The sequence below is a fragment of the Periplaneta americana genome, chromosome 9 (genome assembly GCF_040183065.1).
Source record: "Periplaneta americana isolate PAMFEO1 chromosome 9, P.americana_PAMFEO1_priV1, whole genome shotgun sequence".
NCBI lineage: Eukaryota > Metazoa > Arthropoda > Insecta > Blattodea > Blattidae > Periplaneta > Periplaneta americana.
This window is the reverse complement of record NC_091125.1, coordinates 138,691,871-138,711,184: the sequence shown is the minus strand read 5'-3', so window position 1 is coordinate 138,711,184 and position 19,314 is coordinate 138,691,871. Positions and strand designations below refer to the sequence as shown.

Sequence of the window (19,314 nt, the reverse complement as noted above, 5' to 3'; positions counted from 1 at the left end):
TCTCCGAATTGTAGCGCAGATATCCGAAGGGAACTTAGAGAGCGGCCACTTTTTCTTTTGACAGCTGTACATCTAAATTATCAGACAGAACAGCTTAGAGGAAGAAAAATTAATTGTTGCATACATCTTAATTCTGATTAGTGTAATATGTTGCGATGTACCTACCCTATTATCTCCTGACTTATTTGCATCATGAGCGATGCCTTATTGGTGTCACTTATGAGATTCAAATTTGTCTTCGGACAGTTGACTACGCAACAATGAGACATTTTAATAAAAGGATCAAACTGAAAATGTTTGGGATTATGAGTACTAAAGATATAAACTAAAACTAATGTCTTAAAAGGTCCACATTGATTTATCGTTAAATATTTTTTCTGCTTCATCTATTATCCCACGAACTCTGTAGGTCAAATTTTACTGCATTACAGCAGTGAAAAAAAATGTGACCAAAACCCCGACTGAATAATCCGCCATTGCTTTCTTCCTCACATACACATCATCATTAATAGCCATATCCCAGGGCTCGAAATGCACCGGAGCGGAGCTGACCGGAACGGTGTTCTGGTTCGTGAATTTCAGAAACCTTTCCATTCCGTCTCGTAAGAAATTGCTATTTTCCGTTCCGTTTTTTTTTAATGTAATATAAATTAGATATGATATTTTAATACACTTTTCACTTAAGTTTCAATTGTATTGTCAAAAATAATTACAACGGCAGTATTGGCACTGTCGCTACTGCTTTATTGTGTTGTAGTTTTCGTAAAAGCTCTTGCTGATTTATAATATTCTTGCAGTACGTCTTTGATTTGTTTGATTCTGCACTCAATATCGTTGAGTTTCTGAGGAATAGCGCGGCGTTAATGAAATTAAAACGATCGGAATTGAGCAACACTTTATCACTCCATATCGAGCTAATGATGAGATCTCCTAGGTCACTACCATGCAGCAAGTCGTATTTCTTATACTTTAAACTGCAACCTGAGTCTGCATTTCAAAGATTGTGCAAAACAAAGGTTCCAGTCATAAAGTGTAGGGGCGGAAATCATTCTTTTTGGCCAATAATAAATAAAAGACGTCGAATAATAATAATAATAATAATAATAATAATAATAATAATAATAATAATTTATTATTAATATTATAAATAATAATAATAATAATATTATTATTACTACTACTACTACTATTACTACTACTACTACTACTACTACTACTACTACTACTACTATTACTACTACATTACATTATATGGTTTATCTCCAACAACTTTTGCATAAAGGGTTATTTTTTGGGGGAAAATTAAACTATAAGAAGTTATTAGCAATATTTCTTACTTATTGTTCACTCTACATAAATATTTCAATGTTAGTTATAATATATTTAGCATGGTAATACTCAACGTCATCTCACTGGTCACTAACTACGTCGTCGTCGTCGTCAACGCCATTGTATCCATAAAAATAACGACAGAGCATTCGATTATGAAAATGTTCGTTTCGAGCCCTGGTCATATCTGTTTCAGTTCTATCGTAGTTTACTTGATGCCATTAATATTTCAGTTACTTTAATGAATTCTCGTGTTGCATACTTAATATATATCTACTTTTGCTTCCGATGAGCATGTGAGAAGCAATACTCGGGTTATAGTCCGCGTCATCGTTTTTGGCGTGTGAAATAAGTAATGGGAACGTTAAGTGCGTTTTAAATTTGCCGCAGTCAGTCTGACAACTGTGTTTGGCAAATGGCTGATGTGACGTGTATAAGAAGTGGTACCTTTCTCAGCTGCACTAGCATCACGTTCACAAACTGGGCACTAATATCTAGGACACACGCCAAAAACGCTGGCGCCAGCAATAGCAATGTACCTACTTGGGATGATAACTAAGTTCAGCAAGAAAACATAAAGACTATTGCAATTAATACAATTTTAAATTAATTAAACTGTACAGATCGACAATTATTGTGTACTTGAATTTCTATTTAAAAGTTGTTATAATTGAATTTCACTGTACATGCTTCCGAACTTGTATCTATACCTTCTAAATTTTATGTATGTCTTTCATTGCAACCTACTTCTTACATTGCATGACCTCATCTTAAAATTCTCCCCTTTAGATGGGACCAATGTCGTATTTGAGAAGCCAAAGCTATGTCATTTGGATTTGAATTTCAATCCCAATACATGTTTCGGCTCAAATTGTCTCGCTCTAGTTGTGCTCACAAAAGTCTAAAGAGCATGCAGGAGGTGGTTGTTCAGCCAAGTAACTGTTGAAATTTCGTTCCCCAGGTCTGACAGCATTCAGGATTGGAGTAGATGGTCAGTATGTTGGGAATTAGTAAAAATGTGGAGAAGGACGAATATTTAGATATAGTAAGAAACTATGGCAACAACCACTATAGAGTTTATACATAACTGGCCTTTAGTTTTGTTAATGTTCCGATCTACGATTCAATGTATGAACGTTGGTAGTTTACTGCGAGGTCCGAGACATTTACAGTTATTCTTTACTTCATCGGGAGAGACTGACGGGGTCGAACTGGATTATTGTGGTCCAGCGTCAACGACTTTGCCAGGCCCTTGGCAACAAATACACTCTTGAATATTGAAGATAAAAACGTTGAATCATTGTTGTTGCGATAATGGAACGTTTCCAAATAAGAGCAGCAGTAAGCTTTACTCAGAAAGTGAAGCATACATTTCTATTTCATTCTATTTCATCATAACGTACTTATCAGTACACTATATAGCCACTCGAAAGCTGTAAGCTGCCATCAATAAATCGACTTCGACATTTAGAAATGGGGGATTCTATAAAAATATCTAACAAGCAAACATTCTGATATGGGCAGATAAAGAAGTTATTTTTTTTTTTCTTTCATCATGTTAATAATGTCAAAAGAAGTAGGGGAGAGTTGGATAGTATCGGACATCGGGTAATATCGGACAGTGCGTTTCTTTCATCTACCGCCAGAAGGTAGTACCTGAATGACATGGTTACGTTTCTGTATGCGACATCACACAAAAAGGTAACCATGTCATTCAGGTACTATCATCTGGTGGTAGATGAAAGAAACTCACTGTCCGATATTACCCGATGTCCGATATTACCCGATGTTCGATACTACCCAACTCTCCCCTACTTATAAAAATTTTGGCCACTCGACCGCAATTACGAGGGCCGTAAAAATGTTTGCCAGGGACCGTTAACAGAAAGAAAACACAATTTCATTGCAAAAATTTATTGGAACAGACTGAGCAATTGTTGAGCTATTTTTCAACATATTTCCCACCGGAATTGAGACATTTGTCATTTCGTGGGATCAACAGAGAGGTGCAGACGGCGTCAAACGCTGGTTCCTATCCCAAGCGGCTGACTTCGACACAATGATACGAAAATTTATCCCATGGTATGATAAATATCTCAATTCCAATGGGTGATATGTTGACAAATAGCGCAACAATTGCTGTATGTTTCAATAAATCTTTCCATGCAATTGTACTTTTTTTGTAAACGACCCCAGGGAAAATCACTTTCTGGACGGCCTCGTAATTGCGGTCGAGTGGCCAAAATTTGTATAAGTATTTCTTTTGACATTATTAACATGGTGGAAGAAAAATGAATTAACTTTTTCATCTGCCTCCATCAAAATGTTTGCTTGTAAGCCTTTCTGATTCTTGCTTTCTTATGTAAAATTGTTTACTTTAATCTAATCTATCATCCTTCAAAGTTTGTAAAAAGTCGCTTTTCCTCATCCCGTATAATCTCATCGACAAAAGACTAACATCAATGTTCAAGAAGCGATTCGATATATACCACTATAGTTTCCGTGCAACTTTAAAACTTCTTCTTACCCTTTTTTGTACGCCGTCACTATGGAAGTTTTATAAGGTATCGTGTAGAATGCATTAAAAGAAATCGTGTGCCATTTACGTGCTGCCGTTTATTTCATTCTTGCGTCTGTTTGCTTCTAACTACAGGCAGTCACCATAAAGGATATGCACATAGTAGGTAAATGTGGCATGTACTTTGTCAATGGAAACACAAACGTTGCATGTCCACTATTGTGTATGTGTATGCACGGAAAATGTGGCAAATTCAGTACAGTCGAAAACAAACGGTGCAATATACCAAGGTTTGGCTATGGAATAAATGCAAACAGCATTCGAATCCCCAAGGGTAAGTGGAGACTTATTTATACATCCAATATCTATTACCTTTGCGTCAATCTTACAAAATCAGAAAGTCCCAATAATTGCGAAAGATTGTTCAAAATTCCGACACAGATGAAGATGATTACTGTCGTTATTCACATTATTGTTACCAATGTAGTGTTGCCACTTATACCTCTATCACCAGCATCACCACGATTCCTGTTGTTGCCACTATGATTACTGTCGCCACAATGACACATAATTCACCAACTCCTACTACAATATTATCATCACTGTTACTACGATTGTTGATACTGTTACTACAGAACGCTGCCACCAGTACTACTAATACTACTGCTACCCTTACTACTGCCCTAACTGTGGCTACTATTATACTATTACTAACACGAACAGAATACTACCATCGCTACAGCGATTGCTGCAGCTGTTTCTACTGACTGCTATTACTATTTGCACCCTATTCATCATCATCATCGACGCTACAGCCCAATTTGAGCCTCGGCCTCCCTTAGAACTCTCTTCCATGCATCTCTGTCCCTGGCAACCAACCACCATCCTTTAATTCCCACTTTCTTTAGATCCTCTAACACTCCATCCATCCATCGTAGTCTTGGTCGTCCTACACTCCTTTTTCCTTTAAATTTATTCTCCATAACTTTCTTGGGTATCTCATGATCTGCCATCCTTTGCACCCTATTACTGCCACCAATATTACTACGCTACTAGACCTACTGGTGCTTGCTGTTACTGACAATACTGATATCACTACTATTACTACTACTAATATATTACTATTCCTGTTATTGTACTGCCATCACTACAATTACAACTGTTACTGCTACTACTATTACTACACCTACTAGACCTACTGGTGCTATTATTGACAATACTGATATCGCTACTATTACTATTAATACTACTATATTACTATACCTACTGGAGCTATTACTGACAATACTGACATCACTACTATTACTATTAATACCAGTGCTAATATGTTACTATTCCTGTTATTGTACTGCCATCACTACAACTACAACTGTTACTGCCACTATTATTACGACACCTACTAGACCTACTTGTGCTATTACTGACAATACTGACATCACTACTATTGCTATTAATACTATATTACTATTCCTGTTACTGTACTGCCATCACTACAACTACAGCTGTTACTGCCACTACTATTATATGTACTACACCTACTAGACCTACTGGTGCTATTACTGACAGTACTGACATCACTACTATTACTATTAATACTACTGCTACTATATTACTATTCCTGTTACTGTACTGTCATCAATACAACTACAACTGTTACTCCACTACTATTACTACACCTACTGGTGCTATTACTGACAATATTGACATCACTATTATTACTACTAATACTACTGCTACTATATCACTATTCCTGTTACTGTACTGCCATCACTACAACTACAACTGCAATTGTTACTGCCACTGCTACTACTACACCTACTAGACCTACTGGTGCTATTACTGACAATACTGACATCACTATTATTACTATTAATACTACTGCTACTGTATTACTATTCCTGTTACTGTACTGCCATCACTACAACTACAATTGTTACTGTTACTATTATTACTACACCTACTAGTGCTATTACTGCTACGAACACAATACTGACATCACTACTATTACTACTGTTACTACTGCTACTATACTACTATTCCTGCTATTGTACTGTCATCACTACATCTACACCTGTTACTGCCACTACTATCTGTTTCCAGTAGGGATTTGGTGTATATTCATTCTATCTTTAACTGATTGTCGGTAGAATAAGAGACTGAGAAATAGAAGAGTGGCCGTTTTAAATCTGGGAAAGATCAGGAATACACTTTAAATTCACTGTAGGTTCTTTTACATAGAAGGCGGATAATTGTACGAGTACTAACCATGTACCTCCTTGTACTGGCGGGGTTATGAAAGCATATAAGATCTATCTCCTGTTCGCCTGCGTGATGTGCACGAGGAACATCTTCATATTATGTACGTGAGTGAATGGCACCCAGAGAGAGTAGAAAGGGGAACAAACTGATGATCGGAACATTAGCAAGCCTCAAGGTTTCTAGAAAAAAAAATAGCGTTTGCATTGAAATGTAGGGCATGTATACAGGATATTTCCCTTACTGTGGTACAGACTTCTAGCATTGGTGTAACTGTCAAATGTAGCAATATGAGGTGAGGAACCCAAAAACCTTAGAACACCAGGTAAGATTAAATGGTTATAATAATGCTGTTATTACAATGCTGGGTAGTTAGCGCAAATCCTCTTTCATGCTTGAGTTTTGAACTGTCTACTGAACGTTGAATATTAAAATCTTTTTTCCGTTGAAATAATTTATTTAGAGTAGGATTTTTTTATGTTTTATTAAACAATAGCCGTCTGATGTAGAGGCTATATCTGCTACTACATTATTTAGAGTCGATGAAATTGGTGGTAGCAAGATGTATTTAGCGAAATGGGGCCGAGGATTCGTCATAGATTACCCGACATTCGTCTTATAGTTGGAGAAACCTCGGTAAAAACCCAAACAGAAAACACTGAACAACAAGTTTTTACTTTTTGTCTTGCTCCGAAATAAAAATTACTAATATGTGTGCCCTAAATCTGAATATAAAATCCAAATTGCCCCATCACGTACCATTTTCCGGGGAAAATGAATTGAATTTTTTATGACAAAACTTATTTGTTTTTAATTTTTTACTGCTCCTGATAAAATTACAACAGACTAGGGATTCAAAATTCCTCATAAAACTTGCAAAATGTGTACTGGATACAAAAATGATGTTACATAGTTTAAAACACAACAAGAATAAAAATATTTTATGCGTATAATGAGAAAAATCTCGGAATTTGAACTTACAGTTAAAATAATTTTATGAATGGCTTCTGTTCATAACTTGACCCGGGGCTGTATTTTACAAAGAACCAAAAATAGTTTGCAAGCATGCTGGATGATGACCTTCCTTTATATCGCCTTTCCATGACAGATATTTCTTGATGAAATCTTTCCCCATGCTCATCGCTTACCGCTCCAAAGTTGGGGAAAAAAATCCAAATGAGAATGTAAAAAGTGTATTTTGAGGGACATTACACTCCATTTTGTCATATGCCCTTAACATGGTTTTCACAACAAGTTCTATGTAGTTGTCTGTCCTAGAATTTCTAAAGCAAACGTCTTTGAAAGCGCGCCATGTCATTCTTTCTGTAACGGAAAGTTTTTCCTCGAACAAAGAGTCAGCCATAACTTTGTGAATTTGTGGACCGATGAAAATTCCCCCTTACAATTTGCCTTCACTCAAACTGGTAAACGTTTCCTTTAAATACTAAAAACCACACCTTTGTTTGTTCATTGTGTAGACCTCACTTTGAACTGTTATGAAATTTACTTAATAGAAGGGACAAATATGTGTTTATTTATTAGAAGTACTAAATATCTTGCCAACAACCATAAGAAACCGGAAATAAGTCTTAAACTCATAAAATGCATTAGCTTTTGTTTTGGTTTATACCCCCAACTCGCGCCAGATTTTCCTGGGAGAGCACTTATCGAAAAGTGAAATCATAGTATATCTTAAAAACCTTACATAATATGAAGAAAAGAGATGCATTTTCTGATTCAGCACACACCAAAACATAAGGGACACATTGTTTTAAGTCGGAGCAAAATTCTTGTTGTTCAGTGTAATCAGCCCAAATTGGAAATGAACCGACACTCGAGCGTAGCTCCGGATCAGCAGACAAACACGTGTACCATCTGAGTTATACAGGTGACGAATAAGTACTTGGAAGGTTAAAGTTTAAAGTTGTGTGTAATCATTTGCAGAGTGCAATGGAATTCACTTAATATACATAAGAGTTTAACTTAAAATTTTATACATCATAATTACCGATACATAATTTATACGCAATAATTATCCTAGTAAAAATATTTTTTAACATTGAATGATGCTTTAGGCGAGAACAGAAAATATTTTATACCGTAGTTGTCAATAAAATTTGTGTTGTGATTAAGATATCCTTGTACCACACATTTCTGTACATTCATTAGTTTTTCTCTCTATAACAGTTATTATGCCCGCCGCTGTGGAGTAATGTTTAGCATGCGTGACCGTGACACGAGCGGGCCAAGATTCACATCCTGGTTCGGACAAGTTACCTAGTTGAGGTTTTCCGGGGTTTCCCTCAACCCATTAAGAGCAAATGCTGGGTAACTTCCGGCGTTGAAACTTGGACTCATTTCGCCGAAATTATCACCTTCATATCATTCAGACGCTAGATAGCCACAGCATTTGATAAAGCGACGTAAAATAACATTCTAGAAAAAAAATACATTATTATCAATGTTTTTCACTCTATTCTTAACCAGACCTTCTTGTGCTTCATTTAATGACTGTTGTACTGTTCTCTTCATTTTTCTCGATGACAACCATTTCAAGTTTTCGTAATTCTAAATATGTTATTTTTGTCTAGCAGATCACACTCTTCCTCGTCAAAGACATGTGTCGAATTTGTAATAATTTTCGAACAACATCCCACATGGAGTACTGATCCTAAAAATATTCTGAATTAGACTTTTACACAGTATATGAATTTCATTACACCTTATAAATAATTACACTTCACTTTAGCAATTGTAAATTAAACTTGTACACATTATATGAACTTCATTATACCTTACAAATAATTAAACTTTCCTTCAGCAATTATAAATTAGACTTGTACAACTTATGTGAACTTCATTAAACCTTACAAATAAACTTTCCTTTATCAATTCTAAATTAGACCTGTACACATTATGTGAACTTCATTATACCTTACAAATAATTAAACTTTCCTTTATCAATTCTAAATTAGACCTGTACACATTATGTGAACTTCATTATACCTTACAAATAATTAAACTTTCCTTTATCAATTCTAAATTAGACCTGTACACATTATGTGAACTTCATTATACCTTACAAATAATTAAACTTTCCTTTATCAATTCTAAATTAGACCTGTACACATTATGTGAACTTCATTATACCTTACAAATAATTAAACTTTCCTTTATCAATTCTAAATTAGACCTGTACACATTATGTGAACTTCATTATACCTTACAAATAATTAAACTTTCCTTTAGCAATTCTGAAGTGCTTGGGAAAAGTGACACAAGTCAGTTTCCACAAACCTTTTTCGATAATTTATTAACAACTTACAGAACATCTGCTCGCTTGGAAAAAAATACATAAGTATTCCTCCCATTACAATAATTCATACAGAAAAAAATCAAATCGACATAAACCAGTGTAAGTTGTCAATAAATTATCAAAAAAGGTTTGTGGAAACTGACTTATGTCACTTTTCCCGAGCACTGCAGAATTATAAATTATACCTGTACACATTATATGATCTTCATTATACCTTACAAATAATAACGCTTTCCTTTATCAATTCTAAATTAATCTTGTACACATTATGTGAACTTCATTATACCTTAAAAATAATTACGCTTTCCTTTATCAATTCTAAATTAGACCTGTACACATTATGTGAACTTCATTATACCTTACAAATAATTAAACTTTCCTCTAGCAATTATAAATTAGATTTGTACAACTTATATGAACTTCATTATACCTTGCAAATAAACTTTCCTTTATCAATTCTAAATTAAACTTGTACATATTATGTGAACTAATTCATCTTACAAATAATTACACTTTCCTTTAGAGATTGTAGATTAAACTTTTACACATTATGTGAACTTAATTACATTTTCCTTTAGCAATTGTAAATTAAACTTGTGCACATTATGTGAACTTCATTATAGCTTACAAATAATTATTACACTTTTCTTTAGAGATTGTAGATTAAACTTGTACACATTATGTGAACTTAATTACACTTGCCTTTATCAATTCTAAATTAGACTTGTGCACATTATGTGAACATCATTATAGCTTACAAATAGTTACACTTGCCTTTATCAATTCTAAATTAGACTTGTGCACATTATGTGAACATCATTATAGCTTACAAATAGTTACACTTGCCTTTATCAATTCTAAATTAGACTTGTGCACATTATGTGAACATCATTATAGCTTACAAATAGTTACACTTGCCTTTATCAATTCTAAATTAGACTTGTGCACATTATGTGAACATCATTATAGCTTACAAATAGTTACACTTGCCTTTATCAATTCTAAATTAGACTTGTGCACATTATGTGAACATCATTATAGCTTACAAATAGTTACACTTGCCTTTATCAGTTCTAAATTAGACTTGTGCACATTATGTGAACTGTATTATAGCTTACAAATAGTTACACTTGCCTTTATCAATTCTAAATTAGACTTGTACACATGTGAACTTCATTACACCTTACAGATAATTACACGTTCCTTTAGAAATTCTGAATTAGACTTGTACACATTTTTTTTATTTTAGTAGATTATTTTACGACGCTTTATCAACATCTTAGGTTATTTAGCGTCTGAAGGTGATAATGCCGGTGAAATGAGTCCGGGGTCCAGCACCGAAAGTTACCCAGCATTTGCTCATACTGGGTTGAAGGAAAACCCCGGAAAAAACCTCAACCAAGTAACTTGCCCCTACAGGGAATCGAACCCGGTCCACCTGGTTTCGCGGCCAGACGCGCTAACCGTTACTCCACAGGTGAATTTCATTACACATTACAAATAAGAACATCTTCCTTTAGGCTTGCATCTTCCAAGTATTTACTTAGTTCAGGTCGGGTTGAATCGGACAGTAGCTAATTGTTGTTTGAAATATTCGAACTTCCTATAGTCAATGTATGAGAAAAGAGGTTCATATTAATATTGTATGTTTAATTGACATTTCAAATTGCATGCAAGCTGAAGGAATTGTCTCACTACCCGGATTGTAACGAACATTATTATTGAATAACTTATTACAGCTGGAATACCAGACCTGGGTTCCTAACCTCACATCGCTCTTCTTTGACCCTCCCCTCTAACAACCGTAGAAGTTTTGTGTCATAGTAACGGAGAAATCCTGTATTGTGAAAAAGTAAGTTTCTCAATTAACAAAAGGTACCTACTATCTTAACTGCATGAATATCCCGTTTCTCCTACCAAGATTCTGATAGGCAACGCCGAAGATGGATAAATGATCACCAAACTCTGATTTCAGAATCACAGATTCTGTCCCCCTTGTTTATAGGCAGCCCAACAGCAGAGAGCCCAGGCGAGGGCCGAGAGAGCCTTAGAACGGGAACAACGGGAATTGGAACGGGAAGTCAGGGAACACAGAGAACACCTTGAACAGCGCGAACAGCAACAACAGTATCAGCAACAGCAGCAACAACAATATCAGCAGCAGCAACAGCAATTACAACAGCAACAGTATCTGTACCAGCAACAGCAGCAGCCGTATCAGCAGCTATCGCCCCAGCAGCAGCAATTGCAACAGCAACAACAACTGTTTCAGCAGCAAGTGCAACAGCAACAACAATACCAACAGCAGAGGGAATGCAGATCGGCATCGTTACAGTCTATGTGAGTAGAAACAGCCATTTTCTATTCATTATATAACATTGAACTTTAAGTTTGATGCCTAAAATTGTTGCCTTTATTATTGTGCTCGTATTTGACAGGAGTTTCAAGACTAAACAGCATATTTTGCGAACTTATACGGGACATCTCTATAGGCCTATCTTTGTGTTTACAGCATTTTTCTGTACTTCAAGAAGGAGCAGAATGTCTTTTGAAGAAACGCGTACATTCCGATTAATTTCCATGATTTCGCTTCTCAACTTGGGCGTTTTATTTAATTAGTCTTCATTTCTGTTTTCTCAACCAAAATTGAATTCTTTCAGTGGAACTGCTAATTCAAATGTAATACGAACGACTATGTGACTTGGAGCTCAAGTCTTTATTTTAATCAGCTTCGTAATATATTTAAAGGAAGTGGGTAGTGATGCCTGTGCGATTAAAGAATTTCAATACAAAAGTGTAGTTCAGTATTTCTACGCTTTTAGCTTTCAGAGTGAAATTAAAACGTCCAGGATTGTACAATAAATCATACTGAATTCAGTGGCATAAAAAATTAATTAGTTTCTTATCCAAGTTTAAAAGGAGGGCCCTAACTTTTAATCTGTTTTCCCACTTTGCTGAAAGTAGTACCCCATTTTTCAGGTGCACATCACTTGCTACAATTCACTCATATTACTTTGTATTTTTCTTAAGTTATCAAGTAATGTATATTGAAAATTCTAAACCAAAATTTAGTTAAATATTTCACCCTTAATGAAACAGACAAAAAATATCATTCTTTGATTAACGATTTTTCTATTTTTTTTAGTGAATATATATTTTTTCCTCATGTTATTTGTGTGATATTCATAAAGCTGTAGGTCTACTTTGTAGAACACAGGTTGCAGAAAACACTGTAAAAATATTGTGTAAGTAGATTCAGTAGTTTCAGAGAAAAATACACTTAAGTTTGAAACAAAATATCAACTTACGGAAAACTGCATTAAAATAGATACATAGATTACGTGTGCTGCTAAATTGAAAGAGGTCATTTAAAGGGCTCATCTGCAGAGATATCTCCCAAAATAGATATTGTTTTAAAGAATAAGTTTGTACTTTCGTTTAAACATAAAATAATAAATCGATTTTTTGACCCATAATCACTACCGAGACCCTTTTATTACATAGCGTGTCACAAGTATTTTTACTGTCTGAACTTCACCTTTACTTTTTCATTTGTTCAATCTGCATTTTTCATTTTGTATTATGTTGAACTCTACTTTCGCAGCTAATGCTACCGGTATGCTGAGTTCATATCATGCTCCTGTTCTTCTCATTAGTACGTATAATGTGTAATCCGAATTACTTCAATAAAATTTTAGTATGAGAAAAAAAATGTTAATAATTTTACGTCTTTTATGCCCAATCGCACAAAGATCAAGGTATATATCTATTCTATAGTTATCTGTTCCATAACTTTGCGGAATAGATAAGTCTGTGTCCGTTTCTGAAAGCAAATCTATCTATTCGATAGCAATACATTAGATAACACGCTTTAAATTTGGCCGCTAGTTGGCGACATGTGTTTCCAGCTTGATTTTGAGCAGCCTTGCAAACTTAGTGAATTTAGCTGCAAAAATGGCGCATTTGCAATTGTTGATACAGACGTTTATCGAAGTTTTAACTTCTCATGGGACATAAACACAATATCTATAATAGTTTATATAGATATGAACGAATAGTTTATACAGATATGAGCAGTTTCTTTAACGTCTTTTGTGAACTATTGGAGTTGCCAATACTGAGTGCGTGTAATTAATTGCTTGTTGTAATAATTAGAATCAAACATGGAAGGAATTATGACCATTTTGAAAATAATTTAATGGTAGAAATGTTTTTGCACAATTTGCACTTTTCTGTTGTTATATTAGTTTTCTGTTTACTGTCTACTTATGCTGCTGAATTTTATGTGTACTTAAAGGGTAGTGATTTATTTTACAGTTAATTTATATCTACACTCATGTCTTACAGAGCAAATTTATTTTAGAAATAAACTTACGATTTATTTGGTGACATCTGACAATAATAATAACCTATTAGGTCTAGTCATATTTTGAAATAGTGATAAATGTTTCGACAAGTATAGTGAGTCATATTATCTAAAGTAGGGAATTGATAATCAAGAAATGCAATAAATGTATTATATTGGAATTTTTATGTTACCTCCAGATTATTATACGAGTATATTATCTCCAGAAGATCTTTGGATTTGTTAGTCACATCGGATGAAGGAAATTGATGTTAAAGAAATTCAGTCATTAGTTGTTTGTACTTATATTAACATTTCTTCGTTATAACTCAATATTGTTCCAAATTCTGTACATTATTTAGTCAATGTTTTGCATAATTTAGAATAGGACAAAGGAGATTCTTAAAAAAAAAGCAGTTATCAGTTTTTGTATGTTTATATTATCTAAAGTAGGGAATTGATAATCAAGAAATGCAATAAATGTATTATATTGGAATTTTTATGTTACCTCCAGATTATTATACGAGTATATTATCTCCAGAAGATCTTTGGATTTGTTAGTCACATCGGATGAAGGAAATTGATGTTAAAGATATTCAGTCATTAGTTGTTTGTACTTATATTAACATTTCTTCGTTATAACTCAATATTGTTCCAAATTCTGTACATTATTTAGTCAATGTTTTGCATAATTTAGAATAGGACAAAGGAGATTCTTAAAAAAAAAGCAGTTATCAGTTTTTGTATGTTTATATTAACTTTTCTCTATAAGGTAGACCTATTTCCGTTAGAATTAATGCATAATTTCGTCAAATTGTATTCTGACTTCAGGTTTATGATTAATTTAATTATTTTTTTAATGACTGAACTCTGATGCAGTTGAGAAGCTCTTCGACATTCCAAATCCAACAAAAATTTTTCTTTGAAAAGAAAGAACATTCTCACGAGAAACTAAAGCCCTATTGTAAATCCATAGCCAACTGAAGTTCATTTTTGATCCAAAATCGGAAAATGAGTTGAATTCTATCTCAACTTGCCTTGTGTAGTAGTGATCTTAGAGCATGTAAATTTGATTTAGTCCTGATTTAAGATCACAGAACGTTGAAATAGCTCCTCTGCAATATTCACTGGTGTTGCATAGACGACAGTCTTCAAGTGACCTCAAAGGTCTAATGGGGTGAGGTCGGGTGATCTGGTTGGCCAAGGCACTGAACTATCGCGTCCAATCAAAACAAAAACAATGCAATACTGTCTTGTCACTATGTTGTTTGTAAACAAACACTGGTACAAAATCAAAACAAAACCAACACGTTAATATGATCAGATATTTATGAAAACAAAAGTCACTATTTGTTTTCCAATAAATAAGTATTTTTCGTCAAATTTTCGTGTAAGGAATTATTATTACTTTTGATCCAGGATCACGCTCACGCGTATTCCAAATATACTTATTACTCAGCCTGTATATTGCGCCTACAGAAATTAATATCTACAATGCTTATGATAAAATTCCAGGATATTTTTGTTCATAACCGATGTGTATGTACCCTAATATAAGACGATTCAAAATTCATTCGATTTTTTTTCGAAATTATAGGGAATTAAGCAATACTTAATATATTGTATCTATGTTAGTATCGTTCAATAACTCTAATTTCTGGCGAACGAGCTATAACTAATGGGGTAATCATAAAAACAGACGGTAAGACAGTTTTAAAAATTGTAGTCGTGTACGCCTATGTGTACGACACTGGTATTTAAGCGTACTCTTCAAACTATACAATTTTGTAGATAGACTCAAACTAGCGATCGTGTTTTCCAACAGCGTCAGAGGTGCGTTTCAGCCTAGCTTTAGGGCATATTTAAGTGAGCAAAAATAATTGGTGTCTCTTAACATAATTTTAGGTAATATGTCTACAAGGCACTGTTCTTTGCATTTGTCTAACTTACATATTATAAAGACAAGAAATACTTTTAACATCCTTTGACTGCAGTCTATTCTTTCTCAGTAAAGCCAGAGTTTAAACCTAATGCCGCTCCCGTGTAGTCTGACGTTCCTTGGAATGAGCCGTAAGGGATCTGCAGAACTTGTCTTGGCACAATCAATAGGAAGAGGACAAGGCCCGATCTGACAGGGGATTTGGACTCGTGATGGATGGAGTGCCGTTACTTCTAGAAGCCGAACCGAAGCCTTGTCTTATTTCGGTAGATGGATTGCAAAGGTTTCCAGTTCTAAAACACAAAAAGACCTGAAATCACTGATACACATTTACTCTTGAGACCATTTCGATGCAACAAACCTTACGTACAATTTTCAAATTCGTTTATAATTAGCGTTATTTCAGTTACTTTGATAGAATTTCTTTTTCTTGATTTATGGTACAGACTCGGGCTTGGATGAGCAAAGTGTTTCAGGAACGAAATAAATAAAGAAAAAAATAAATGAAAAATAATTCATTGTTCTTTTATTGCCTATATATAATTACACAAACCTGCAAAATGAAGAATAACAAAAATTATTCTAAAAATTTATGCTACATTTATAGTTTCTTGGGGTTCTGAATCCAAAATTGAGCTCAGATTTTCTCTATCACGTACCATTTTTCCACAATATGCATTGGCACTTTTTAGCTAAGTGAATGTAGCGTTATTACATTTAATATGGAAAAGCGATGATATGAAACTTCCTATGTGACAGTACAGAAAATTATTTTTCAGAAGGAAGAAAACAATTAAAAATCAATGGGCCTACATAAGAATATAAAATAATTTGGTAAAAAACGTTTGTGAATATTGTGGCGCCATGTTAGAAGATTCTGGTAGCGTCAGGGAGTTTCGCACGCATCTAGCGAGAGGGAAGGCGCGGGGAAACGGACACACGAACCTTTGACACTAGCCGCGGTGCGGAGTGAGGGGGAAGAAAAAGCGACTATGACTGGGCGGAAGTAAGGAAGCATCTGGAGACCGATTGTTGTGAAGGTCCAAAAGCTTCGCGACGCAGAACATTCTAGATGTTCGTGGTAAATAAATAACACCGTGAGTTGCCGAGTAAGTCAGTTAGTCTAGTCTTCAGTCAGCCTTCAACTCTTGGAGCAAGGTGGACCTGAGTTCGACGTGCAGTGAACTTGAGAGAGTCCGTAACTGTGGCAGTATCCAGGCGGGTGCAACGTATCCGGAGGTCTTGGGTTCGACGTGCAGTGAACTTGAGTGAATCCGTAACTGTGGTAATATCCAGGCGAGTGCGATGTATCCGGAGGACTTGAGTTCGACGTGCAGTGAACTTGAATGAGTTCGTAACTGTGGCAGTGGCCAGGCGAGGACGACGTACCAGGAGGATCTGAGTTCGATGTTCAGTGAACTTGAACAGTGAGCTAGAAGAACTAGCCAAGGCAAGCGAATTGTGAACTGAGAACTGACAGTTTTGTTCTGCACTTAGTGCTTTGTGAACATTAATTGAAATTAAGAGTACATTGTTGTTGTTCTCAACAATACACGTGTATTTGTGTCATTGTCGTCGTGTGGAGTGGAATAACGACTGTTGTGTTGCTGTGTTGAGTGGAGCACCCAATGTTCATCATCATCATCATCATCATCATCATCCTTCATGCATTAGGAAATTGATTCCTGTAGCAGCTACTGAAATTGGTCCATCCATCTTTTGGCTGGTCTTCCAATATCTCTTCTTCCCCGAGGTTTATATTTTCAAAACTTATATGGCATCCTATCCTCCTGCATCCTTAAAATGTCAGACATTCATGTATTTCTATATTCTTCTATTTTGTTGTCTAATTCATACATCTGAAGTTCTTCTCTTATTTCTTCGTTTCTTTTATGTTCTATTTTCCTGTAACCTGCTACGCTTCTCAAAAATTTCATCTCATTTGTTTGTAATCTAATCCCCATTTCAGTTTGGTTTATAGGCTTTCTCCTCTACTCACACTCTTTACCATCAGTGAAGGGGAAGATGCTACTGGCTATCTTACTAACATTCGACTAATTGACTTTGAACATAGTGAACATCCTTATTATTGAAAACGTTTACCGGTAATCTATATTTCGAAAATCTATATTAAGCGTTTATATTTAATTTTATTGTTGTTTATATCAACTGGCACATTAAAAAGCTACCGACAGCAGAAGATAAATGTTTTCTTCACTGCTAGTTTCTACTCTACAGCATAAACGACTGAACAATCTGCACTATGTCACTCCCCCCTGACTTCATAATACAAACTAGCATCCCTTTATTTAATTAATTGTTAATTGAACATTTTGTAAAAATGACACCAAAATATACTGAAACATGTAATTGTCAAACATCTGTGTCACTGTATTTTATATCCATTTATGTACTTTATTTAATATTTTATTTTCTTGTGTGTACAACTTGGGGGTTGCAGGTATAAGAGGTAACAGCTACCGGCATGTTATACTGATGGACTCAGGGCAAGTAGAAGGGGAAATAAATGCCTTCGCATCCTCTCAACTTGTATGAAATGTCGTTTAGAGGCATCTTTCTTTTTCTTAACCCATGTTTCGCTTCCATATAGTAAACTGGGCACTGACATCACCTTATAAAATTTTAACAATGTATCTTTCCTACCTTTTGATTTCAGGGTTCTTCTTATTGTTCCAAATTTTCTTTACTCGCTAAACCTCTCACGTTCCAAGTTATTATATTCACTTGTTCATGAATACCGAAATTCTTGTCCTTTTTCCATAGCTTAGTCGTCATATTATTATGTGATCGGGGTCCATTATTCTGTAGCTTACCAGTAATTGAGATTTCATCTGACCGCCTTACGAGGACTGTGCAGATATAGTTGGACGGTGGGGTTGCCACCTTTCAGCATTCCAACCTCCATGATTTTATTTCAGGGTACCTTCCCTTACGCAGTACCCATTGTTGTAGGATGAATTATTAAGAAATAAAAGTCACATTGTTGACAGGTGTGGTAGTATTGTATTGTATTTATTAACATTCCATAGTATTCATACATGCTTACAGCTAGAATATGGAACAAGTCAAAAAACTTAATACTATTATAAAGTCTTAATTTGTAGTCACAGTCTAGATGAAATATATACAGACGAGATTTACAATATAGTCTACTAGTACAACACAAAGTTTTAGTATCAATTTCATGAAGTGTTATTGAATGTCATGAATTCACCCACAGAATAGAAGGAAAAATTTTGCCAACGGCACGTGGTGTTCCCAAGCGGTCACCCATCCAAGTACTGACCACGCCCAATGTTACTTGACTTCGGTGATCGGACGAGAACCGGTATTTTCAACATGGTATGGCCGTTGCCTGGTTATAAAAGCAGAAATAAAAAGTTACAATATAATGAACATAAATGACATCATCGAGAATCAGTGTAGGCCTATTGATATTAATTAATTTTTTCTTCCCCCTAAAAAATTATTTTCTGTACTGTCACATAGGATGTTTCATAAAAACAACGACGATATTATGGTATAAAGTATGTAAGTTGTACATAAAAGTTAAAAAGAGTCGTGATTTACAAAAACATTGTGACTCTAAA

The 19,314-nt window shown here is 34.9% G+C and overlaps 1 protein-coding gene and 1 non-coding gene across 2 annotated transcripts in view; one reads left to right on the top strand and one right to left on the bottom strand.

The window, feature by feature from the left end:
- The window catches only part of LOC138705615 (uncharacterized), a 463,767-nt gene extending 452,004 nt beyond the window's left edge, over window positions 1–11,763 (top strand). The window contains exons 4-5 of the mRNA XM_069834215.1: window positions 2,291–2,320; window positions 11,425–11,763. Coding sequence (XP_069690316.1) covers window positions 2,318–2,320; window positions 11,425–11,763 — 342 coding nt within the window. The 5' untranslated portion in view covers window positions 2,291–2,317. The remainder of the gene's footprint in view (window positions 1–2,290; window positions 2,321–11,424) is intronic.
- Window positions 11,764–18,961: 7,198 nt separating this feature from the next.
- Window positions 18,962–19,080, bottom strand: LOC138706892 (5S ribosomal RNA). The gene has a single exon (XR_011334138.1). It is a non-coding gene; the product is annotated as a 5S ribosomal RNA (ribosomal RNA).
- Window positions 19,081–19,314: the final 234 nt, after the last annotated feature.